Source organism: Euwallacea fornicatus, chromosome 4 (assembly GCF_040115645.1).
Source record: "Euwallacea fornicatus isolate EFF26 chromosome 4, ASM4011564v1, whole genome shotgun sequence".
NCBI lineage: Eukaryota > Metazoa > Arthropoda > Insecta > Coleoptera > Curculionidae > Euwallacea > Euwallacea fornicatus.
In genome coordinates, this window is record NC_089544.1 from 3,001,871 (window position 1) to 3,029,497 (window position 27,627).

The following is a 27,627-nucleotide window of genomic DNA, read 5'->3' on the forward strand; positions in this document are numbered from 1 at the left end:
AATGTTCATCCCTTCAGCGAGCTTCCCTTCGGGTCTAACCGTCATTAATTAATTTGTCGCCACACAATGACTTCTGCCTCAATTATAACCAAAATTAAAGTATCACAGCATTCGTATCAGTATATGTATAGATGGGAATCGGAAACTATCAATGTAGGTTTGAAACGTTTATTAAGTAGTTCAAAGATTATATTGTATGTACAAAAGTAAGAAAAATTGCGCCAGCGATTATAATTCGAAGAGTATTTAGATTAATTTTTCAACTATGGTAAAAATTAGAAATGTACATATATGTTGTGCACCGATAAAAAAATGTTTTTGCATTTCTTCTGACATGAAATGGCTGAAGAATGCTCGAAATCCTATAGAGCGATGTCTATAACACAGTTTGAACGGGTCGTTTGGCAACTAGTCCGGTTATGTCCAATTCAATGGAAAAGAGCAATATAAGTAATGCAAATCTTTAACATAAATTCCTACTTAGTTAAAAAAAAAGTGGAATATTACATACACATAAGTTAATTTCAATAGGCCCGTTCAATCCTCTACGACTGCATAGGCACAAATAGATTTCATTAAGCGCTGCAGGGGTGTTTCTTCTTACAATAGTGATATTGACACCTAAACCGATGGAAAACCATTTAGCTACGATATTGACGTATTAAAAATGTGACACCAACACAGGAAATCACGAATAAAAAATATTTCAATATTTAACATACATTACATGAAACGATAATTGTAATAATATCATGTAATCAACTACAATATGGTAATATGTTTAGAATGACGGAAATAGCTGTTCAAAGACTTCAGGTTGCATCAAATGTTGTTTATCGCTGTTTAAAAAAAATCACTTATTTGCAGTAGACAATGGTTTCTGAGAGGGTTTTTGCCATACAAATGATGAGAATGCGACCGAAAAATACTTATCAACTCAATGAGAATTGTATTACTTCTGGCAACATTCTCAATCTTTCTTCCATTTTTGCGTCAGGAAAGAGATTATGAATATCTGTAATTTTTCTGTCGTCTTGTGACTCACCACTTCCTCTTAGATTATGACTAAGAAGTTGGCAATATGAATGAAAAACAGTTGCGGAAAATATCGAAGAACTTGAATAGTTGACGGTGGGAAATTTATACCTGCTATTAGAGAATTTGTCGAAGTGGCTAGAGAAATTGAGTCTTCGCTGGCTTTAGAATCTACGAGAGTATAACCTGAAAGTGATGATCGTGGAGGGATTTATTGCGGAAAAAGGCAACCAAGTTCCGAAACCGTCACAAAGAAAAATCTGTTTTTAACGCCTCATATTTTCTTTGCACCTTATTTCTTCCTTATTGGAACTAAACTCCATTTCCAATAATGGCTTTTGCTATTCGCGTTGGTTTTCCTATGGCAGTTCACGCTCACTGCATCTAACAGCGTTAAACAACATTAAGCCATCATATCATCACGCCTTACGGTACGTTATTAACCCTAAGAGAAAAAATTTCCTAGATACATCTATATTATTTAACTTACAACACTCAACAACAATGTAAATCGAAACGAAAACAAAGTATTCTCAGCCTTCTTAAAAATATCACGAAAGTTCATTAAGTAAGGGTATTTTGTAGCATCTATAGTTTACTTAACCTAACCTAGGACAGTGTAAGAACATTCCTGAAGATGCGAAGGAATTTGTCAATCAAATGTTCTTTGATTGTCTTTGTAATGTGCATTTTTTCTTTGCTTCTCGTCGGAATTATCCATTTACATCGATAATATTACAAAACTCATACCCTTAATCAGTCCATGGGTGAAGTACATATGAAGCAATTTATGAAAGTTTCGGAAACACTTTGTTCTTTTTTTTTATAGAGTTTTAAGAGCAATTCAAAAGAGAGCTTGCGATATAGTTTAGTTCGTACGCTAAAATAAATAGCTTTGATATAGAATAACCTTATTCAATTATACATTTTATTACACTTATCATGTACGAAAGCATACCAAAATACAATAACACTCTATAAATTTCGGTTGACAAGTCGTTGAATCAACATTTTATATTGGCTTGCTGCTAATATTCAACTTTTATGAGCGTATCAACGGGCCTAAAAAGCCTAATACTAATCTTAATTTTAGCAATATTAAAGGGACTTGGAAATTACGCTTTTTAGTATTAATTTAGCTTAAAAATTTCATTTGTTTGCTCATATGGTACAAAAAGTATTATAGTAGTTTTTGAAATCACAGTGCTTTTTTGACAAACGAGAAGTGCTTATCGTAATATTCCCTATAAAAAATAACGGGTGAGCATTAAGAAAACCTCTCGGTAGGTCTTTGCTATTTACCGTGAAACCTCTGATACTTCGACAGTTACTTGAAGTTTTTTTTAATGATCATCCTTCATTTTGTCATGACTAACAATAGATATACATTTATTATCATATTATGCATCTGTGTAGAAATATATGTAGATGTAGTTTGAGATATGCTTTACACGATGATTAGTTGAAGAGTTCGTTATATAGTATATTTGGAATAAGTATTGGTCGTCTAAAATCATTAAACAATATAGTTAGTTGTCAGTTAAAACATCGAAAAATGAAACGGGTATTTTCTATAATTAAAGTTGCATGAGGGCATTTTTCATTAGTGCAAAATATAGCAGTCCGTCTGCATGTAGTATTCGTAATTGGTAGATTGTTGCAACAAAAAAATTACCTATACATTGCACTTGTATATTCATCTACAGTTGTTTAAACTCGCAGGTTAATCATGCTAAAGATAGATAACGCTTATAAGGCATTAATATTGTTTTATGAACTGCGATCGTTTGGCCCAAACCTCCCCTCCCATTAATCTATGTCAATCCAGCATCAATTAAGTCAAATTCACGGTGAAAGTGATAAATTAATTGAATTGTAATCTTGCCCCAAATAATACACTTGTGACGTACGAAATGATGAAAAAAAGTCTTTTTTTCTTACACCCAAATCGAGCATTTGATAATTATCTTACATGCAGAAAAAGCTTTTTTACGTTAAATGAAAGATCAGTAAAGAGTTTGTGAACAGTCGAATTTTTCAGAAATTGTCCAAGGCGGATTCATTTGAAAGACTTCTTATTCCAACTATAATTTCGAATAAATTGTTAAATTTTATTATTTTTGATGAAGCACATCGATTTTCGAGATAAAGGTGCCAAGAATTTTAACACTTATGATCTGTAACTCGTCAACAGTTTGACTTTATTCAAGACCTAATAGTTATTTTTCTTTAACATAGTTAATCGGAGTAGTGAAAATCTCGTACAAATGGGTTTGTGCAATTTCCACATGCTGTAAATGGCGGATCCCAACATTCCGATGTAATAAAGCGAACTTTACTAACAATAAAGATACTATAAAATATCATTTTTATACAGAGTGTCCTGAGAATTAAAATTAAAAATGGCATCATGGGATTATTTTTGGTCAAAACATTAAGATTTGGTTCAAAAATTATTTGAAGAATGTGTCTTGTTTATATGCTATTGACGATCAAAGTTCTTGAAAAAAACGCATTTTTTGCTATACCTCGAGAATGTTTCAAAGGATTCCAATGAAACTCATTATGTATTTATTCCTTAGTACTGAGATTATTTTCATATAACAGCCATGCCTATTCGCAATGTGTAAGTGGTAAGTTCTTGGCCATCTTTGTAGAAAAATGACCGGAATGTTTCACTAGGTAGCTGCATCATATTGATTTATTTTTCCGTTAATACGTTAGTACTTTTTCCACTTTTCAATCTTTTGGAAATTTCTCGTACGGATAACATTTCACGCCGAGAAAAATTATTTTCCTCTCTCATACCCAACACTAATTTGCCATCCGTTCTTTAATTATCGACACTTGTCGAAGTTTCAATTAAATAGCCAGCTAGGTCTCGTGATCTGTAATGAAGATCGAACTCGTAAAAAAAAGGAAAAAAACGATTTAAATTAATTATGAAAACGTTCACATTAACAAGTGTCGAAGAATAATTATCGAAGGGATGGCAAGGCGGTGTTGTGTATGAGAAAAGAAAATAATTTTTTTCGGCGTGAAGTATTAACCGTACGAGAAATTTCCAATAGATAGAAAAATTGGAGAAAGGGCTCATCAGAAAAAAAAATCAATGTGAAACAGCTATTGAGTCAAAAGTTCTGGTCGTTTTTGTACGAAGATGGCTACGAACTTAACTCTTGCACGTTGCGAACAGACGTGAATAATACTTGACATTGATTTTCGGGACACCCTGTATGTTTCTAAAACCTAATTTAAAATGTTCTCATTTCAAGGCTTTTCAGGAGAATCCAAATGGTAAAGACCATATAGGTATCATAAAATTTACGATAAGCGTTTTGACTATATATAATGTGGAATGGATTTTTTAACTGATTGCAGTTATTTTAAAATAATACTAATTGATAATTAAAAAAATATATCTTTTTTTTGGCTTAGTTCGTCATTCACGTTGCCCTCAACAGCGTGAATGACATTAAGGGCACCGTGAATGAAGGTAGTTTTGACGTTGATCGACATTAATTGTCTGGTTAAATATATCTTAACAATTTTATTTTTCTCCAATTTCAAAGGTTACGGCCGGACTGTTAGTTGTATGTATCACTAATTACTTTCTGTGGCATTTAAGCGTCTCTTATTTTTTTCACCGTGCTATAAAACCGGTTGACCGTTGTGATGTCATAGACATAACATGGGGATATCCGACGACTTAAATTACACCGCCCTAGTTAACATGTAGGCCACTCTAGCACGTAATGGGGTTGTTGATGGTTTTGTTTACTTCTCCGTCTCACATTGCGATTTTGCAGTAAACAGACATTGTTTATCTCCCTTCAATATCGAAAAACTAGGAAAGGGGTCAATATTTTCTGAGTTCATTAGAAGAATACGAAATTTCTTTAGGAAGCGTGTAAGAAAAATGCACAAAAAGTGATTTAAAGGTAAATAAAAAAAATGTAATGAAGATTATTCGCAAAAGACATTTGGATTTAATTACGTTTAAATCATAATTTAAACTTTAACCGAAACCGCGCGACAAAAAGTCAAATATACAGGGTGTCCTCGAATTACGTGGCCAAAATAATACCGCAGATTGTTTGAGTAAAAATAAGTCGATTTAACTAAACTTCCCTCAGTCCAAAAGTTGATAATTATGGAGCTACAGGGTGTTAAAGTTGAAAAAAAAATCACATTTTCTTTAATATCTTTCGATTTCTTTGAGTTAATTTCACGAAATTTCATATTTGAGGGTGTTTTAGGATACGAAATTCAAATTTATTAACGATTTAGTTGTTTCTTCTAGGGGGCGCCACAAGCGACCATTAGGACACATTTAAATCTCTGTAACTTTTTCGTGTCACGGTGTATATTATTTTGGTATTTAAAAACCTTTTTCCCTACCTTTTATACTTAGAAAAGGTATACTTTATTGACGTCGCTAGAAGCAACGGTTTTGGAGAAAAACGCATAATTCTAATGCGCTGCATATTTGCGTTGGCGCTTTTAAGTAAATAACTCAGTTGGCTATGTTTTTAATTGACATTTTAACACTTGAATTTGTTTCTCAAATGTCAGTTTTTTTATTTAGCCCTCAGTTTTTCTTGTCAGTTTCGCTTCTTGTTCCTGTAAATATCCATAAGTATGGCCAATAAATTCACTTATTCTGAAATGGTGGATATGCTGTTAGTTTATGAACTTTGCCGTTGTAATAGTCAAAAAAGTGTACGAGTTTACAAGGAAAAATATCCTTTCCGTAGAATTCCAAATCGGAAAACTTTTGTTAATATTGAAAGGCGTCTAATTTTAAGGTAATTTGCATGCATCATCAGGCTTAGATGCATTTTTCTCCAAAACCGTTGCTTTTAGCGACGTCAATAAAGTACACCTTTTCTAAGTATAAAAGGTAGGGAAAAAGGTTTTTACATACCAAAATAATATACACCGTGGCACGAAAAAGTTACAGAGATTTAAATGTGTTCTAATGGTCGCTTGTGGCGCCCCCTAGAAGAAACAACTAAATCGTTAATAAATTTGAATTCCGTATCCTAAAACACCCTCAAATATGAAATTTCGTGAAATTAACTCAAAGAAATCGAAAGATATTAAAGAAAATGTGATTTTTTTTTCAACTTTAACACCCTGTAGCTCCATAATTATCAACTTTTGGACTGAGGGAAGTTTAGTTAAATCGACTTATTTTTACTCAAACAATCTGCGGAATTATTTTGGCCACGTAATTCGAGGACACCCTGTATATCGCAGAACTGTGAGCATCCCCCATTCTGTTTCTCCTGAATCGCTCGTACTTTAATTATTCATAAAGCTGAATATAAAAAACCTGTACTGATTTTTTTCGTGCTGGAAATGAATTTAGAATTGTAATTTCACTACCATTTGCACAGACATAGTAATCTTCTTACAGTAATTAAAACTTTAATATCGAAGTAATACCTACGTAGGGTGGCACGAATGTTGGCCGTTACTCATTATCAAATAGCTAGTAATAACCTGATATTATCCCGGATGGACCAGCTAAAGAGGGAATTCCTTGTCAGTTACGTAATAATCTTATCATATTATCACTTTCGCGATTTGAGCCTTTGACGAGTTTGATCTGGTCGAAGCGTTATCAAGCTTAGTACTGTCTAGAATTGAAGCTGTATTGCCTTCCATTAGCTATAAGTTCCCTGGATTCCGATGGAGTACCTGGGCTGACACTGGCAGTTGTAGTTGTGGACATGGTTTCTCTTAATTCCAAAGCCTTAATCTCCAATTCGCACCGTTCCATATCCTCTTCCATGATTTTTTCCAAATAAGCCTCCCCGTTGAGGACTGTTAGCGGGGCCGTTTTGGAATGGGGCGAGTGCACCGAGGCCAACTCGGTCGATTCAACTTTATTAATTCTGTCTTCCCGTTGCTTCTCTAGCAAACGTCTGTGATGTTTGGTAGTTAAACATCCAGTTTCAACGTCCCGCTCCAGTCTGTGACCGCTTCTAGATCTTGTGAGCTGACTTTGAACGTACTCTTGCAGTTCTTGTTCTTCTTTTCTCGAAACGATTTTATTTAATCCTATGAGCAGCACTCCTATGACGGTCACGAAGATTCCGGTCATCGTCAGTTCGTTCCACCAGCCGCCACTTTTCCAGGTCAGAAGGTCGTCAGGTAATAGTCCCGAACCTATCAGAAACAATCCCAAAACGAAGAAGCACACTCCGATGTGCAGGAGACCAATAGAAGAAACTTGGTAGCTCTCAGCCTGGTGGAAACTGTGCCGCCTTTGGGGCAGATGTTCCATGCTGTCCATGCTCATGGTCTTGGAGGACAACCTCCGTTCCAACGCTCTCTTTTTGGCTTCTTGTTCTCTTCGACGCCGCTGGCGCTTGATGGCCATGGCCGAGTGGAGCCCAGCTGACCCGTGCATCTGGAATCCAAGGGAACATAGTCAGTGACGGTTCGTCTGGTGTTCAACTTGTGTTCAAAACAGCATGCTCTGAACACGGTTGGTATACGACTTGCAAAAATAACGTCCCTCGTGCCTGGCTTTCGATCTAGAACAGTCTCTTGTTAAGTCAGTCTTGATACTATTCCCTTTTGTAAAACGGTAATTGCTTTAATAATCCAATTTATCGATCAAACTCGAACTGGCCACATTAATGCCTATTGTAACTACAGTAATTCTGTGTCTGTGCCCAATATTAATCGACGGTTGTTGATATAGTAATTTGAACACCGGTCACGAATGTTAACAACACATTTGATCTAAGTAGCCTCTCAAGGGCTCTTTATATTTACCCACACTGGATCATTTTTACCACATTCCGTATGTATCTATTACAAAGGTCTTGAATCCTCAGATACGGTGAATGTAAGTTCGCCTATTGGAGAATGGTCTAGACATTATACGCACTGCAAAAGGGACATTACTTTTGAGAACTACGCTAAACATAAATGGAAGGCAACATTTACTACAGAATTGCAAACAGCACTTGCCCATCTACTATCTAATTAGAGATTATAAGTAACGTAAATCTGTGGTAAATGATGAAATCCTCAAAGGTTCAATATGCGAATGAACATAAAACTGCAAATGGTTGTTGGGTTTTCCAGAGGCATAGTCAGACCTCACAGGGGGGGGGGGGGGGGGTATGAAAAAATTTAGATTTCTACTGAATAACGTAAAAAATGAGCTGCAAGATTTTTGATCAATTTTATGAGTGTCTCTGAAAGGATTTATCCAAATTTAAAAGTCTAAAAAAAAATTTGCAAAGCTCGTTTCCTTGAAAATTGAGATTTGCAGTTACTCTTTTTTAGCAGCCCTGTTGCTTATAGTATACAGGGCCAAATATGAAGTATTGAATTTTAGAATTTTCGCTCGTCTTTTCCGAAATACAATCTCTTGTAGTTGTTCAAAAATTTTGCAGTGCTGTTTTTTCCCAGGATTATCTATGTTTGTGTGCATCTAGATGCTAACGCAAAGCGAGGACATAATTAAACTCTAAATGAAAATAATATAGAATTGTCATCAAACTTTTAGCTTTAATTACATAAAATGGGTCGCATTTCTCTTATTATTCTCTGCACTTGAGTTCAGCAACAAGGTAGTTTCTGATTACTTTCACCTTAGATCTATATATTTAACCATTCCTCACATTTACAACGTAGGATATTAACATAGATAACTCTGCAATGCGGCTCATTAAGCAGATGGTTCTCACAATGTCGCATCCGACAAGTTCAACGAATTTTGGAGATTATAACTTGTCAAACAGAGAAAATAGGTTGGGGAGCAATGAAGAGTTTATGCAATTACAGTAAATCTTTCTTATTCATACATGACGCCTTTGCCGCATCGTTCGTTTGATGTCCAAATCTTACCCTCATAGACTATTATTAATAATTTTTTTTCTAGGTAATTTCCTGAAATTTATTTAAATTTAAATTTAAATAAAATTGGTAGACGCAATAGGAAGTGATAAAAATGTTTTCTTTTTTTTTTTTAATGTATAACCGTGTGGAAAGTACACGCAGGGAGGGTGTGTGGTAATCTTTTTTTTAGCGCACGATATGGCAACCGCATCAATTGCAATGACTTTACAAATTCACCCCGATCTCAGATGTAATGTTCTGGAATTAAGTGATTGTATACTGAGTCGGTTGGCAAATATCACATCTGTGCGGTAATAACTGTGACACTTCTTTTACACAGTTATGAATTTGATAATTAACTGAAGCCGTCAGAAATAAGGTAATACCCTATGATGGTCTACATTAAGTCTTTATTTTATTAAATAGTATTATTTCGCCAACTTCAACTAAATTCATCAGACTCCAAAGACATCCGGTTAAGTCATGGACAGAGCAAAATTGGTCACTGTGCACTTTTTGATCAAACTTTTTGGTAAAAAGTCTGAAATCCTATTATGGACAACGCGTACGGTGTAAAAACCTTTAGGGTCATCTATATGGCCGAAACATCGGTAATAGTGTGCAGCCGTTAAATAAACTTGGCAGACTTATGAGATGTTTGGACTTTTTGTTGTCTAAAAGTTTTGCCGCTGTAGTTGTTCTGAAACAAACAAAAACTTTTTTTACTTTAGTCCCAGAGACGTACCCATGCTATGAACGAAATTTGAGAGTAATTTAGATTTAAGAGAGGAAAACGAGAAATCGTTTTTTTGGAGGTCGAGTCTTCACGTCCTTGAGTAAAACAGACCAGAAATAATTAGTAAACGGGCAAAAACCAAAATAAGAACAGCGCTATTTCTTTTCAATCGTTGAATTGGTGTAACACGGTAATTTGAGCAGGTACCATAATGTATACATGAAATAGTGCAATAAAAGCCGCAGTTGCAACCGCAACGTCGACGTAAAATTGAGTTTTCCCGAGTGCAATTGCAATTGAGGTTTAGACAAAATTAGTCGAAAATTAATGCGCATAACAATTAAAATAAATTAGTGATATCATATCCCTGTAAACGCGGTGATGGTGCTGCATATACAGGGTCCGGCAACAGGATTTGATGAACGGTCCTGAAAAGCTTGTGATCAAAAAACAAATGAAGTTATATCTGTCAAAGTGCGATTTCTTGACTCGTTAGATTTTTAGTCAAGTGTGTTATAGCTCGATGAGAAATAAACGTAAAGTGTTTGTAATGTAATGCAGACATACAATTGTTTCCACAATGAATTTCATGTGCCACGCCGCGCACGCAGTCCAACAAGAAACGCAATTTTCATACAGGGTGTCCTGAGAAAAAATATCCACTGTGAATATTTTTTCCGTTGTTTGTTAAAAACAAAGAGCTAAAACACGTCAGCTTTAATAGAGACGGGGCAATCATTTTGTGAAAGAGTTCTTTTCGAAATGTCATCTCTTTAGCCCTGGAAACCGCCCCTTTGAAATTTTCACTTTGAAAGAGAAATTGTATTACACCTGGTTTGAAAGGTAATTTTATTCTCTACATGATCAAGCTTTTATTATTGTACAGCGTATTCGGATTTGGAGTGTTTTGACAGGAAAATCCAATTACTCGGCTAGATAGGGAAAAACTAGCATACATATCAAGAGCTCGATTTATGAGAAAATATTAATGGCGAAAACCATATTTCGATATTTGTACAGTCCACGATACTAGAGGGCATTTTTCAAATTTCAACAATTTTCAAAATTCCTCATAACTTTTTTATTTAGAACAATATTGGAGTGAAACAAAAACATTCTCAAGGCACTTTTTCGATTTGATTGCAGTGGTGTGTTTAGGTTTTTGCTACAGCGAACAGTTTAGTCAAGAATCGACGTAACTTTGAAAATAATTTAAAGTATCCATTTTAAATAGTTTTCAACCATGTAAGTATGTCTATAATTATTGTTGACAATAACTGAAATATTAGACTTTTTGAATTTATATTCAAGTTAGTTCTGGCATCAGCTCTCCAAGTAACATTATTTATTTTGTGTTGTTTAATATTTGCATCAAAGTTTTTAATGTTGATTTGGTACCGATTTTTCAAATAAAAAATAGATAACTATGGAAAATATGACATGATAAAGTGTATTTTCAAACGAAAACACACAAGCAATCTGTTTAAGCAATTAAAAAATAATTTACACAATTGGGGAAGCTTCAAAAAGTGTAGACCACAACGCTACAATTTAAATGAAGATAACGAAATTGAAGAATTTTTAGAAAGTCAAAACGTATCGGTTATTTTTAAAGTTATCGCCGACTGTCATTTTCATTTAAAATAAAATGTTACGTTGGTTTTTAACAAAACAGTACGCTGCAGCAAAAACATAACCACGCCACTGCATTCAAATCGAAAAAGTGCCTTAAGAATGTTTTTGTTTTACTTCAATATTGTCCTAAATAAAAAAGTTAAGGGGAATTTTGAAAATTACCGAAATTTTAAAAACGTCCCTAAATGTCGTGGATTGTAAAAATATTGAAATATCGTTTTCGCCATTAATCGCTCATAAATCGAGCGCGTAACACGTATGCTAGTTTTTTCCTATTTCGTCGGGAAATGGGATTTTCGTGTCAAAACACTGTACATATGGTATTTTTTGACATATATATGGATATATGCGAATTTAGAACTTTAAAAAAAGGGCGCGAATATTATATGGTTTGGATAAGATGGTGCCACAGCTCATAACAATGGGCGAAGTTTAACTGTTCTACGCGAAATGTTCTCACGTCGCCTCATGTCACGTTTCGGTAACATTCCACGCCCTTCAAGACCTTCGGATCTAACAACATCAGACTGTTTTCTTTAATTATTATTTAATCTCAAAAGCATAGACCATTTTTAAAATAGTTCAATCCTGTTGGCCGTACGATGTGAAAACATTTTCATTTTCATAATCTTAAGAAATCGGCTATTGTTCACTTCAAGGTAAAAAATTATATACATTTGTTTGTTTATTTGAAGCAAAGGAGGGTGGAAAATTGAAAATATTTGCACAACCATTAAGAATTTAGGTCAATCTCAAAGAAATAGCACAATGTTGATGGAATTTCTGATGGAAATTAAATATTTAGAGAAACATGATAGTTGAGGGTAACCTTAAATAAGATTTTATGCAATATTGAACCCACGACTGGTAATTAGATTAGGCAAACCAACGTGGTACTTTTCTCCCTAGTTAAACCTTTAATTAACTTCCCAAACATTTTATTATACGCCACTTAATGTTCATATTCGCATCATAATCAAATACCAAGGTGCAGTTTGTCGTTCGATTTCGAATCTTTTGGCCACGGTTTTTTAGAGAGATCAACGTGAGATACGGCTAAAAAAATTATTGCATAATTTTTTGTAATGTAATTAGTTCAGTTAAAAGACTATTCCAGGTCTCGACTACTGGATTCCAAAGCGAGCTTTCTGATAACGATCTCCTAACATCTGAGCTTTAAAGATCAAAGGTCGTGACGGACTAACTTATCAAGTACATATTTATCATCGTAATCTTAACGTTTTATCATAATTTATTCCCGAATTTTATTTACAATTTTTTTGACTTTATGTCTTAACGTTACTATGCGTTGTTATAACACCGGAACATATTTCCAACTTCCGAAAATTGCCTGTATCGTCAACTACTTAAAAGTTTCCGGTTAAAGTGCAAACTTGACAGAGTTCAAGATCTTTATTTATATCGCCACTTCTTGTGAGTGAAATAACTTATACTAAGCGCATTTATCTGACGTTACCTACACGGCGACATATAGGAATTGAGCATTCACCACGTTCTTTCGGTCGCAGTTCAGATGACTCGAAAGGTGAGTACTCATACAACATGTGTGGTCGTTTAACCGAATTTAAATTCTCTACAAGGCCGTGTTTATCTACACGTGTGAGAATGATGTGCCATTATTCAGTTAGCCGTATAAATTGCTAAAACAGTTGATAAATTTACAGGGCTATATTGCTCCATGACCACATTTTCCGGTAGATTGGACAAAAAGTTTCATTTCGGCGACGTCCCGGGCGCCAACAAACTGCCTGTTATTGAGCATAGGGACAAGGGAATTTAATGAACTGATTGAAAAAGTTGAGCTTGCGTTAGCATAAACGTTAACTTTTTTTATTTAGCAATTAGGAGGTTCTCCGTCGACTTGACACCGCTTCGAGTATGTTGAATGGATGTCACATTGTCCTTTTCTTCGGTAATGGAGAAACCGGGGTCGCGAGTTGAAATCGGCATAGGAATATACAGGTGTCACCAGTTCAAGTCTGAACGTGGGAACTGTGCAAGTGAGAGAAGGACCGCAGAAGGTCTAATATACGCCCGAGAAAGACGAACAACGAACTGGGTGGAGTTAGTTCGCGCGGCGTCTCCACTTCGATTTTTAGATTAGTATCGATTTCGCGGCCTTCGTGGCAATGGCAGTTTTTAAAAATATCAAAGCAAAAGGCAGTAATGTAAATAAATGCGCGTTAAAATCGAAGTTCTTTACGTGCTTTATCTGCATTGGCCAATTTACTCAGCTTCCGATATCATTCAATTTTGCCTCAAGGCTATAGCCAGTGTCGACAGCTCAGTCTTCGATGCACTAAAAGATCATAAACAAACATCAATGAATTCAGAGTTTCCGATTTATTAATGACGTATCTAAGCCTTGCTATAAAGGGGAAATATACAACAATTTAAAAATAAGTAAACATTCTGAAACGGTGACAGGTCTGGTAACTGCATCTGGACCGACTCCGCCCACTTCAGCTACTCGTTTTCCAACCCACTTCGTTGATCTTGCTTAGAGTACTATTAAGTCTTATGCGCTCTTTCTCTCACTTGCATAATTTCTATCTTCCGACTTAAACTAGTGATACCTGTATGTGATCAAATGTACTAGGGGGGCAAGAATAAGAGATGTTGCCGATAGTTTCTTGGAAATCCTTACACGTCGTGGTAAATGTGTTGTTAATTACCTACGGAGTGCGAAAATTGATACTAAACACTCTCAATGCAGTTCGCACAATCGAGCCTGAGGGGAATTTATAACAAAAGACGCACCTACTACATCTTAAGGTAATTATGTGATGGCAAAACCGATTAGAATATTTCGCTCGATCATCACTGTAAAGAGGCTGGATTAATTCTTAATACTAATCATTGCTTTATGGCAGCCTAACTTCCTAATCGGACCTGTCAAGATAAACAGGAATTAATACAAAGGAGGCAGATGTGGACAAATCTCTAGAGTCTCTACCTCAACCCTAGTTTGAATTGAATATCAAATGAAAGCGTCAAAGATACGTGTCTCTGACGGATCGTAATGGGTAAGTAGGTTGTATATGAAAACGACCACTATGAACATTTGCGTTTAGGAAAATGAATTTATTTTTAATTGTATCACGTTGAAATCGAATATTTTCCAATTAGTTATATATAAAATACCTCTTTCCAATAAGGGAAGAGGAAAATACATTTTCCTCATAAGCGCGCGGTAAAATGCCCCTCTTTGGACGCTTTCTACAATTCAAAGCCTTTGTAATAATACAAAGTATCGTTCATTACACGTCCGGAAATACAGCTACCGGAGTTTATTTCAACTTAGTGTCGTCGCTATTTTTGTAATATTAGAATTTCCCTATCTGCTCCTCATCATTTAAAAATTCAAGCAGATACCTGAAGAGAAAAAGAAAAGGAGGTAAAATATTACTGACGAATTATATTACTGTTTACTCTTTTGGGAAGTTAGATAATGGAACTTTTTGCTTTATAGAGTGGATTTGTGCTATGCATATAAAGAACAGGAGGAACAAAAATGGCAGGATTTTTGGGGTATATCGTTTTACGGTTTTACGTGCCGTTAAAGCATTATCAGCAATCTTTGTTAAAACATTGAAACAGTCTAACAAAGGAAATATGTTGCCCTATATGGGCTTTGAACACGCACATATTTAAAAATAAATGAATCGATAGAAGAGAATCTAATGTTACAGTGATGCGAGCAATTTTTTCCCCAGAGGTTTGTTTCCATGCTTCCTTGGAAATAATCGCCCAATTTCCTTCTTATGTAATGCGAAATATTTTGCACTATCCAAGATATTGAAACTCGAGACTGTATCCAAGATGCAAGAACCTTGGAGATTTATTTTGTGTCCATATCGAGTCTCAATTGTATTTCTGTGTGCTTTATGTGATCGCGATTCATTAAGATCTACACAGATCAAAAGTCTTTGAAGTTACTAAAAGTCGTCAGTTTAATTTTAGTTTTGTGAATATTGGAAATCTGTTTCTCATCATACATGTAAGAAAGCAGTAACTCCGAAATATTAAATAGAACACCCTATCAATTTTAATTTCGCTATTTCCTCTCGACCATTTCTGCTCAATAATTTCTATACCTACCTTTAAACGCTTTTTGAAATATTAATTAACGTTCTTATTCTTTTGATCAATATAAAACCCAGAAAGGACTTCCGTTACAATACCAGCTGAGTTCACGAAAAGCAGGAACTTTAGAGATTATTTCGGAAACGTCTAGAAAAAGTGGATTTACCTTGTACAGAGTGACTCAAAGCTAATGCTTTTGCGGTTAGCCCCAAAACCTGCCTAAAGTGCGTTTATAAATAGAATAACCGGATATCAGCAAAAGCGCTGGGAGACAATTAAATTACCTTTACAACGGTGCATTATGACCCTCTACCTAAAGTGTAGGTAGTTGTGTTTAATTAATGAATGCTGCTTTGAACGTATTTCCACATTCAAATCTGTAATCCTTCAAAGAGCAACAAGACGGGTTGTCTTCATTTTAAATGCGACACACTGTATATATCGGAATTTTTGTCGAAGATGATTCTGCAAAGCGCTGACCAATGCTAACAATCGGTTCTGAATCATTAGCGCATGATATCGAAGGTTGCTTGGCCATCCTAAGAGCGATGACCAAGCTGAAATTCTCGTATTAAAGGTGAGAAGTACAATAGCTTAAACTCTGACCAACGGTGCAGAAATTTTACGACGATTCGTAAACAAATGTGTTATTCGACAATGTTGTGCAATAATCTGTTTTTGTCTTTTGCTTAATTTTGGGATAGAGCATAACGCACAAGCAGAGCTGAAATTGGACATTATTCTGAGTCAGACTGACTGAGAATAAAATTCATCCTTTGCAGACGGCTGGAATACAAAAATAATGTCGCTGTAAAAACAGTAATAAATCAGTCTCAAAAGAACCATTCTGAGTCTGAAATTCTTATTCTTTCTAAGGGCTTAAATTACTCTTTCACTCCCAAATATGTTACTTATTTTTTTACTTAATTTTTGCTACAGAAAAAATAGTCCAAACCTGAGTAGAGGAAAATCGACAAGAGTTTGCAATGATATCGAAACTAATTTTAGATAATCCTTTTAAAATCTAGCAAAGCAAAAGCCGCTTGACCATTCAGGTAAAGGTAATTAATTTGCGTAAACAAAACATAATCACCTAATTATTATGCTGTTTTTAAAATACCCAAAAACAGGGTACCCTTAAGATCTGTTGACCTACATAGCACAGTCAGCAAAGCCATAAATCAAGACCCCATTTGCATATTCGTTGGTAAACATCGTTTTTCTAAGAAGGCTCTATTGAAGGCCATTAGAAAATAATTGAGCACTACGTGCCGACTATACCTTTAGCTTTTTTTTTTCATAAAACAAACAAGACAATCCACTTAGTGGTATCGCTAGGAAAATTTTTCATGCATTTTTTTTCCGTTAATTGGTTTCATTTTGAAGATGTTTTTCAGCAAAAGAGCTCTTTATGAGCCTAATTTAGTCATAGGGAAAAAATAAACACAATGCGACGCACCTGCTCTGTGCTTTTGTATTGTGAAATCGGAGAGTCGCAAGGTCATTATAAATCAATGAAATAATATTGCATTAATTTTTTTTGTTGGAAATTGACTATGTAGTCATCTTCTAACGGGTCTTCTTCTCGTCACAGAACACCTGATGATATATCATTTAAATTAAGTCCTATTTAATTTAAACGATAAAAAAATTAAGTTATATTTTAAAAGAATTATAGATTTTTTCGGCGTTGATGAATTAACCTTTCGTGTGTTCAAAACTACTACACAAATCTACAGGGTGTTCCAAAAAAGTTGCGTCAAGCTTAAGAAGGTTATAGGGTACATTGCAACAGTTTTTGCATAGAAACCCGTAGTCAAAAATGAGCCGTTTCGACTCCAGAGTCATTTTTGTTCAGAAGACTTTGGTATTCAACTTAAGTGAATAGAATAAAAACAAACGAATAAGCAAGGCTCTTGCAAGGCGTATTTTTTAAGATAATAGAAAATCTAAACGTTCTCATACAGATGGGAGTTAGAGTGTGGTTGCAACACGATGGTATACGTGCACATTTTGGCCGCCATCTGCAGGATAATTTAATGGGAGATGATCGGAAGACGTAGGCCCTGCAGGAGGCCAGCGCGACGCCCCGATTTAAGCCCGTCGAATTTCTTTCGCTGGGGTTTCACGAAAAACCCCTCTAGCCGCCCAAAAGTAACTGTTGGGACGACTGATGGCAGCCTCTATTTTCGTGCAACAAGGTCCGCACATCGAACAACAGGTGCGCGATCCAATCATTCGAAGAACAGATTTATGTAATCAAGTGGGAGAAAGCGATTTTGTTGAACCGTTATTACAAATTTTTTGCATTATCTTTAATAAAAATTAATTAAATGTTAAAAAAAGTATTTTGTTGTCATTACGTTTTTCAAACAGAAACAACTCTGGAGCCAAAAGGGCTCATTTTTGACTTAGGGTTTTCATGCAAAAATTGTTCATCACAATATTCCCTATAACCTCCTTAAGTTTAGCACAAATTTATTGGAACGCCCGGCATAATAAGAACACCACAATTCAAAGTATAATATTTTTGATATAACAATTAATTAGAATACTCCTGACCCTCATCGGTGTAAACTTTCCTAATAACCTTCTAATAACATTTTCTTTATGCAAGTCTCTGAGTTATTTGGCATATGAGATCTGTCAGGATACACCAGAATTGAAATGAAAAGGAATGCAGACAGACCTGTACGAGTCACGACCCTAATTTAAATTGAATTGAAAATGAAATGACTGTTATAACCCAAAGACTGATACGTAGCCGACCTTTGCCATTTTATAATGAACGGTAATGGCCAAATGGACTACATGTGGAAAGTATTGTTATAAAACTCTTCAGTGTAAGGCTAATAAAAGCTATTTTATGTTCTCCAAGACCAACCAATATTACAGGTAAAGTTACGATCCGCCTTCGGAGTGTTAAGGGAAAGCTTATAAAAATACTCAAAAAAAATAAAATTTAGAAACCACTAAAGGCAATCTCGGTTTTGTCATTCATGTTAAGTTAATCTTTCAGACGCAACTGAGTTTTTAAATTCCTTTTTGGAATATTAGTGGAGATTGCAGCGGAACTCCGACCTCAGGCCTTTCGCAAAAGCATGAAAAGCATTGTTGCTGCTGGTAATTTACAATCAACTCTAACTACCGTTCTTCTAAAGCGAAGTAATTCAAAGGGACTTTCGAGTAACCGCTAAAATCTGTATTGATCCGGCAAAACAAAACTCAAAGGCCTATTCAAATACACAGTTAAGGTCGAGATTTCTTGCCCTTGACCTTATATACTACGCCAAATCAACTCCTACCAATAATCAGGTTTCATAGGGCTGGAGCGCTTCTAGTTGTTTAATTAACTAATAAACTTTCAACTAACTACTTGCAAATTATCATCAGAAGTTTCAATGGGAGCTAGGGGCAAAATTGTTTCGGGGACAGCTAATTAATAACTAATCAGGCCAAGCGTGAAACTCTCATCCCGATTTTCCCTGGCTAGTCCTTTAACAAAGGGCTCCGTTAATCGACCAAGGAATTTCGCGGGCATCGTTCCAAATCCTCCTTATCAAAATTTAAATGGTTATTTATTAACCGGTAATGTGCGCCCCCAATTTGGTGGAACGTAACTTGACACTAAGGCTTCCGTTCGAAGACTATTCATACAAGAGACATGACTAAAATCTTCTATCAAATGGGTCTTAGGGCCGTTTACACCACGCAATGTTTTCTTTTCATGTGTATTTTTTAATTTATGTGTACCTTAACTTTCAACTTAATTAAAATCTGCTCGGCGCAAAGGGTCCTTACAGCCTTAACAAAGTCTCTCAACGAGTCTTTCAGCAGTAACTCCATGCACAACCTCCATTAACAAAAAAAAACAAATCTATGACTCACCTTGCCTGAACGATATTCCCCCTTTTTCGGTTAAACAAAATGGCTACCTCGAGGCTGCCGTAGTTACATGTCTCCGGGGCTTGGAGGGACCGTTGTAGGGGCCAGGTCCTGTTTTCAGGCAACTTATTTCAAATTGATTCACATCAACTAATTCGAGTGCTTTACATAAATTGGTCCCTGTAGTGGGCGTTTGTTAACTCGGGGCCGGATTACTCCATAACGGAACGAGGCAAAGTGTAATAGATGCCGATGATGCAACAGGTGCGGTTTTATGAAGTTACTCGATCCTGAGCATTAGTGTTGCCATCTGAAACGAGAAATTATGTGTTAACTGATGTTTGTCAACTGTGAGGATGGCTTTTAGTGGCGATTATAGGAAATTGCCCATTTCCAATAATCGCCAATAATCCCATTAACAACCATAAGTTAGAATTACAAGCAGCTTTAAAATGCTTCATACTACAAAGGTTTTAATAAAGAAATCGCTATTGTCGGAAGCTGTAAATTAGAATGGGTGTCAATAACTAAAAAAGGAATTTCATTCTTGCGTCATCTCAACAATGCGATTCTTGTTATGCCGAACCAATCACCAGCTAACTACAATAAGTGAATGACAATTGCACGGATTTGAGTCATCTATAAAAATGCAAATTCTGCTTTGATGCTAATGATCATTAAATCCTCTATAAATATAAAATGGTTGTTATAAAATGATTAGTTCTCCATTATCAGCATTAGATATTTAACGCTAGTAATAAATTGTTCTAACGTCGTGTTAAAAAAGAACAAGTGATTCACACGATGCATTATTCAAAGCTAATGTATGTCTATGTATTTCAGATTTTCATCATATGAAAATTCAATCGATCACACATGACTATTACACCACAAAATTTCGGGAAGCGCAGATTATGCTCTTCTTAAACTCAGGTAGGTGCTCTTTTTGTCAAATGTATTTGTAATGTCTGTAAAATGGTGCCTGTAAGTTAGGAATATTGAAATGTAGTCAATTCAGAAGGAATGGTAGAACTCTCAAGAACTCGAGCCAAATGGCACTGCAGATAATGCGTTTTGCAGTCCGAAGGGTCTTACTGAGTTAGTCTCAGAAGTATCCGGCCTGTCATATAGATGGAGATTTTTTGTGAAAAATTTGCATATAGTACAAAAACTTAACCTTAAAAACCTTAGGTGTAAAATTTAAGGACGTTGTATTTATTTATATTTGTTTTGAAGCCGTTTTTACTGCAAGCTTTTAGAGATTTTGTGAAAATGGAAAAAATTGGTCATCGATACGTAATTCAATACTTTTATTTGAAAGGTCTTAGTCCCTCCAACATCAAAGCGAAGATAGGTTCTACTCTGAGAGAATCTGGTCCTTCGTTAAAAACTGTAAAATATTAAGTGACAGTTCGAACGCGCTCGTACAAGTTGCCAAGACGAAGTCCGTAGTGATTGACCCAATGAGATGAGGGCCTCAGCGTTTTGGGACGCATGTGGGATAATTTTTATTGATTATCTCCCTAAAAGAAAAACAATAAAATGAAAACATTATACAAATTTATTGTATCGTTTGAGCGAAGAAATTAGGAGAAAGTGACCGCATTTGTTAGCACAACGCACAAGTCCGCATTTCCACCATCGCGATGACCAAAATCAGTCAACTTGGTTTCGAACTTTATCTCGGCCACCTTTTTCGCCAGATTTAGCCCTCTCAGATTATTTCTTATTTCAAAACTTGAGATATAGGGGATAGAGTCCGAGATTAAACATCGCTGGAAAAAGTGTTACAATCTCAAAGTAGACTATATCGAAAACTAATGTAATATTTTCCGAAAAAAAATTCCTTAAGTATTAGATTCTATACTGCTGGAGCTGTTTTCAAAAGTCGGTAAAAAATGGGAATCAAACCACGTCCTTCATTCGTTTTCCTTTCAAGCTCTGCGCATAACACTTATCATGTTATCTAATTATGGACTATCTAGCTTTATTATGGGATTTGCTTTAGTAGCACTTTAAGAGCTATTGCAATCTCGGCGTAGAAACATTTCACGTGCTATATTATTTAAAACTTTCTCCGTATCTCTCTTCTTCTCTCAAAGTGAGAATCAGCACAAAGTAGCTTGAGAAAATGAAGGTCCTTAATTAGATTTCGCTAAAACTTCCTATATTAGGCGACCTTTGACTTTTCAAAACATTAACTCACGTTAAATTTAGTGAGTTACCAACTGAAAATTGCCTGTTCTATTCCCCACTAAATATTAAAAATGGGTTGATTAAACTGCAATTTAATGGAGGTCTAATTAAAATTCTGGCGCTGCTGCAATATTTACCCCCAATCCTGAAATGTTAGAGGTCAAATCGAAGTTGATGAAGTGCTCTTGTATGTATAACACGATTTTTTCAATTACGCCAATTTTTCAACGAAAATCACAACTAATGGAAAATCAAATTGTTAAAGCCATCGGGAATTTAGAAATTTCTGGACTCCCATTCTTTAACTGTGAACTACAAAGAGAGAATTAAGTATTCTTTAATCGAACGTTGAAGCCTGGCCGCCAAATCATGTCTAAAACTGTAATTTAATAAGTTTGCGGAACAGAAAAGCGGTCTACGTGCTACAAAGCTGAAATCCTCTTTGTGCACTGCCCTGCCTTCACGAATCTCATTTAGCCAGTAAAGCTTCAGTTTCTGCTTTTGATGTTGATTAAACGGCTGAAGCTAAAAACACCCTTCAAAACTGTAATGCAAAGCTTCGTATCGACACCATATCGTACATGCAAAAAGACCTTAATTATTTTTTCAGTTATCTCCGTTAAACTATGTCTGAATCAAGCATAATCTGTAAAAGACAAATTGGATGAGAGAGCTTAAACGTGAATTAGTTTTTTACTTTATATCAGTTTCGGGTCTTACATCATCTAAATCCGGTCTGACCCCCGCGGATAAAAGACAAACTCGAACGGTATTTTGAAATAATGAAAGACCATGTTACCCAGTGCCTGTGGGGAAGTCTCTCAAGATTGAAGGCTACATGAGGACGCTTTAGTGGAGCGTTGATAAGTAGTTTCTGTAAAGGGCCCATAACTTTTTGTATTAAGGATTAAGAATTTTATTTTTAGGAATTGTCGATTGAAGTGCTCTTAAAAGATTTTAGATTACTTGTAAGAAAATTTTATTATTGACGACTCGTTTAGTAAACCGAATGTGATATTTTAACATATGAACTGTTCATTTCGTATCCGCCATATTACAATACTCAACTAAATATGCTTTTGTTCACGGCTGTAAAAAGATACAGCAATTTTGCACCGGTCTTTAACAAACCATTATAAACGTATTACTCTCCTACACAGCAACAAATGCAGTCGAGGACTAATGATGAGTCCATTATTCACGCTCGATAGCATTTGTTTCTTTGACTATATATACTCCATTGGTGGTAAATACGAAAAGTTCCCGCCAATATATCTCCGTCGGGCATAGGCCTAATAAAATTTCTATGTTCATAAAGACCGCCAGAAAATTCAGTACGTTGAAAACTTCAAGTTCAGCAGCCATTGGTTTAGATTTTTTGAGTGGTAACGCGGTCCGTGACAGCAATTTTGGAACGTTAAAGTCTTATACAGGGTGTTATTTAAATGTGTAGCCAAAGTTCAAGGGGTGATTCTTTGAGTGACTTTAAAACGAAAAGTTTGTATCCACCTAGGTCCGGTAAAGCTTCGTTTTCAAAACACAGCATCAAAATTTTTTCAAAAATCGTTTTTTCGAGAAAAAATTCCTGATAACCCTTTATCCGATTTGGTTGAAATTTGGAAAAATTATTTATAGATATTATTATTATTTGTGCGTGCCTGAATGTTTTTTGATTTTTATATGTTTTTTTTTAGCTAACACTGGTAAATTTTAACAAAGTCGACTAAAAGATTTTTGCAAAAAACGAGTTTTTCAAAACAGTTTGTCACAATATGTCTTGAAAACTCAACATTACCGGACCTATACTTATATAAACTGTTCCTCCTAAAATCGCTCAAAGGATCACCCCTTGCAGTTGGACCAAGTACTTAAATAACATCCTGTAGATTTTCTTGGTTATTATTTACTGTTGAAAGCTTGATCTAAGTGCAACGCCAAATCTCAGTGAATTCAATTTTCTTCGTAAGTCTTCACAATATTGTCTTAACCTTCGGTATAGAATTTAGCGGATACGGGCCACCAAACTACAAAAAAGCCAGATTCCTTTTGGTCTGATATGTACTTTCGACAACATTTCTATTCACTGTCTCATAAAGAGTAGATCGGTGACAACATCTCTATGGATAAGCAGCGAATATGCGTAGATTATTTAAAATTTTGGTAAGGTTGGTAAGGTAGGTAAGGTTCTAAGTTGTGTCCAAGTTAGGTCGGCTTCTGAATATATTAATTCATACATCACCCTAAACGAGTTCATAATATGTTATGTTCTAATTTCGTTTTTACATGACAAAGATAACTGGATAATCCTGAGGTGCAATGGCTTATGTCCCGGGCATCGGGGACAGTCCCAATTATTTCTATTTAATGTGGACCGGATTAATTTAAAAGCAAATTAAACAAGCAAATGAAAATTGCTCGTTACGGCTGCTTTGTCGCGTTTATGCGATTTAAATCCGAATTCAATCGATTTCAAGCCTTGTCTTTTGATTAAAACAATAAAAGTTCCATTAGAGTTTAGGCCATTAATGGATAATCCATGATAAACTTTAGATAAAATGTTACAGTTCAATTTTGCTCTCGAACTGAGCCGAGGAGCAATTGAAACGTTATGAATGAAATTTATGGTGAGCTGAAAAACTGGAAATAATTTTTGTAAATGAAACATACTCAGATCATATATTTCTAACCGCATTTGGCCAAATCGTCTCTTGTATTATGGATCAAAATATCATCAATTTCATTTTTAGTTCTCGGTACTGAAAAAGCTGAAAATGATTAACAAGTTTGCATTTTTTTTCTGAAGAATTAACCTGACTCATCAAGTCATGATCTAAATTCGAAGTTTTTCAAGTTTCCCTTAATCTTCAACTTTCAGTACGAGAACGGCTCCAGAAATACTATAATTAACAATAAAAAAAAAAGAAATTGGAAAATATTATATTATATTTCAGTATAGTGTTGTTTGAAATTCATACACTTTTACCAGAGATGTTCTATGGCTTCTAAATTTAGTTTGTAGTAAAAAACTTAAAATGTTTCAAAATAAGCACAATAGAAAATAATCTGAGGGGGTTAAATCTGGCGAATAAGGTGGCTAAGGAAAAATTTCGAAACTAATTTGATTAATTTTGACTAATGCAATGACAGAAGTGTAAACTAATGCACTGCCTCGATGGAAGAAAACTTTCTTTTTTACCAGATACGTTCGGTTTTTTCTAGTTTCTTTGCTAAAAAGCTTTAATAAATTTGTATAATATTTTCCATTTATAGTTTTTCTTTATGGAGATAGTAAATAAAAATGATCCCACATGCATCCCAAAAAAAATGATGCTATCTGACCCATATTTTATCCATGGTTATGAATCAACGCTAAAACTCGACTTTATTGTTGCGAAACTTTGCCAGACGCTGTCTTGGAACTTCCTCACGGCGCTGTCTTTATTCATCTTGCTCACAGCTTTCTCATATCCAATTGTTCGGTCAAAATACGATATACAGTACTTTTTGAAATGTCTGTCTTCCATTACAGCTTTGTGGATTTTCATAATAATATCTAGAGTAGTCAGATCTGGAATGTCATTGAGTCAACCACTGTGGAGTTCGTGTTTGTAGCTCGTACGACCGCGTTTAAACTCTGCCACCCAGTGTTTTACAGTTGTCAACGAACGATCACATTCCTCCAGAGTAAAATCTACAATATTGCCCATAATTATTGCAACTTTTAAAATGTATTTATATTTTTGTTTAAATCGAAGAGAAAAATACGTCACTCTGTATATATACATCCTCAATTAAGCTGCCTTTACTTATCAAAGAAAAGGAATGTATTATCTCTTCGTATATTCACTGATATAAACAAATTTTGTTTTTATGCTGGTCAAAATTACTGCAACTATTTATTATTTTATTGTGTTTTTTTTTAAGAACATTTTGCTTCTCAGTAGTTATATTCAATTCGATCATTATTTAATTAATTTTCCGTCACGGCTCGATGAAAAACGTATAGTAGTAACATTAGAACCAGAGAAATAAATTTTTATAAGAATGGTCTAAGGCAAGTCGAAATAGCCAGAAATCTACAATTTCATAAATCGACAGTGTTGAGAATCATCAAACAATTTGTTCGTACTGCCAGTATAACACGATTAAAAACTACTGGTAGACCAAGAAAATTTTGTAAGCAATTGGACCGAAAGATGTTAAATATTGTGAAAAGAAGTCCTTTCCTATCTTCAACGAAAGTCCTGGATGAAATCGATCAGCCAGGACCATCTGGCCTTTCAAATCGAAAAATAAGGGGAAAACTTTGTAAACATGGTTTTAATAGTTAGAGACCTGCCAAAAAGCCTTTGCTCAAACCACATTCACTGGACACCAAATAGTTGGAAAAGGGTCATATTTAATGACGAGTTTAAGTTTAATCTATTTAGAAGTGATGGTGTGATAGACGTAAGGCGACCTAAAGTCCAGAGACTGGACGTAAAACACACTTGCCCCATTGTGAAACACGGCGGAGGATCTGTGATAGTGTGGGGTGCTTTTCACCATTTGGTATGGGTCTTCTACACAAAAATGTGGTCACGCCGCTTAAATTCAACCTTTTAACACGATACCGATCCAAAGCATTCTTCCAAATTGGTCAGAGAGAGGTTAGAACAGTAAAAAATACCTGTTATGAAGTGACCAACCCAAAGTCCTGATCTCAATCCAATTGTGAAATTATGGGAAATATTGAACCAGAAAATTCCGAACCGAAAAGTTAAAAATGCCACAGAACTATTCGAATTACTTATCAAAAGCTGCGTCGGAAATGGATCGAGCTATAATTGAGAAATTAATTGATTCTGTGCCAAATAGAATGGCAAATGTAGTGAGGACTAAAGGAAATTACACTAAATATTAAAAATGTGTTTTATTTTTCATTGTTACAGTTAATTATTCAAGCAAAACAATTTAGTTGCAATAATTTTGGTCGACATAGAAACATAATTTGTTTATAACAGTGAATATAAAAAGAGATAATACATTCCTTTTCTCTGATAAGTAAAGGTAGTTCAATAAAGGATGTTTGTACAGGGTGGCGCATTTGTCCCTTCGATTTAAACAAAAACGTAAATCAATTTTAAAAGTTGCAATAATTATGGCCAACACTGTAACGCTGTTTTTATGCAAGACCTTTTAAATGAAACTATTGAATCATGTATCGATTACTAATTTTTTCCATGTTCACAAAATCTCTAAAAGCGCTTACTAAAAACGACTCTAAAACAAACACAAATTGACGTAGCACCCCCACCCTTCAAACCTAACCATTTTAAGGTGGTAATGCAAATTTAAGAAAATGTTTAAGAAAAAAATCTCCATATATATATGTATATATACATATATGGAGATTTTTTACAATATATATGTATATATACATATACATATATATTGTATATCAGGTAAGGTAGTTCTGGAACTATCTTCGCACGTAAAACAATCTCGTGATGTACATCAGTTAACTACCTACAACAAAAACCTCAAATATCACTTCTGCTGTATTGACGTTACTTGTGGCATGTCTAGAGCCTCTTAAGAGCTCATTAAAATCAAACATTTACTAGTACAACACATATTCCATAATTTGCAGTTCAAAAGCTGTATTTACCTCGTTATCAAATTTCCGTTTGCCTTGTTATAAAGTTATAGTTTCTCGCGCAATAGAGCACGCATTCTATTACTGAACTGAATGCCAAATTAAGTGCTCTTCTATCAAATTTGCAAAACTTTCTTGTATACTACAGGGCTTATATGAAAGATAAAATTTCCCAAAGAGTCACCCTTGAACGATCAGAATTCGGATGATATATCCGCATATAAAATGGATAAAATGGATGTGATTTTTCTCGGATACTCTGAATTATATGACAACAATTTTCGCTCTTTAAGCCTGATTCCGAAATCCATCCATTAGGAAATCATCATGAGATCGAAAAAAGAAAACTCTACTACGCTACATAGTAAGGCATTAGGGAAGCTTCCATGGTTTTAATACGTATATCTACTTATTTCAGTAAGCAGTAATCTTCCACCCAATGGCTACGTTCAAAAATTTCTTTAATTTAAAGGAAATTAACTGAGTAATGGTTAAGCCACCCTTTGATGTGGGCATTTTATTGATTTTA

The 27,627-nt window shown here is 35.0% G+C and overlaps 1 protein-coding gene and 1 long non-coding RNA gene across 4 annotated transcripts in view; one reads left to right on the forward strand and one right to left on the reverse strand.

The window, feature by feature from the left end:
* Positions 1 to 27,627, reverse strand: part of LOC136338739 (uncharacterized) — a 41,185-nt gene that overhangs the window by 12,946 nt on the left and 612 nt on the right. Inside the window, exons 2-4 of one of the 3 annotated variants that reach the window (XM_066281411.1) lie at positions 19,433 to 19,574; positions 19,268 to 19,375; positions 155 to 7,456 (exon numbers count right to left, since the gene is read on the reverse strand). In XM_066281411.1, the coding sequence (XP_066137508.1) occupies positions 6,671 to 7,456 (786 nt within the window). In that variant the 5' untranslated portion in view covers positions 19,268 to 19,375; positions 19,433 to 19,574 and the 3' untranslated portion in view covers positions 155 to 6,670. Of the gene's footprint in view, positions 1 to 154; positions 7,457 to 19,267; positions 19,575 to 27,627 lie in introns of those variants that run through there. The other 2 variants (XM_066281410.1, XM_066281412.1) reach the window with 2 other exon arrangements.
* LOC136338748 (uncharacterized) lies at positions 13,258 to 14,296 on the forward strand. The gene is made up of 3 exons (XR_010732014.1): positions 13,258 to 13,948; positions 14,010 to 14,068; positions 14,167 to 14,296. It is a non-coding gene; the product is annotated as an uncharacterized lncRNA (long non-coding RNA).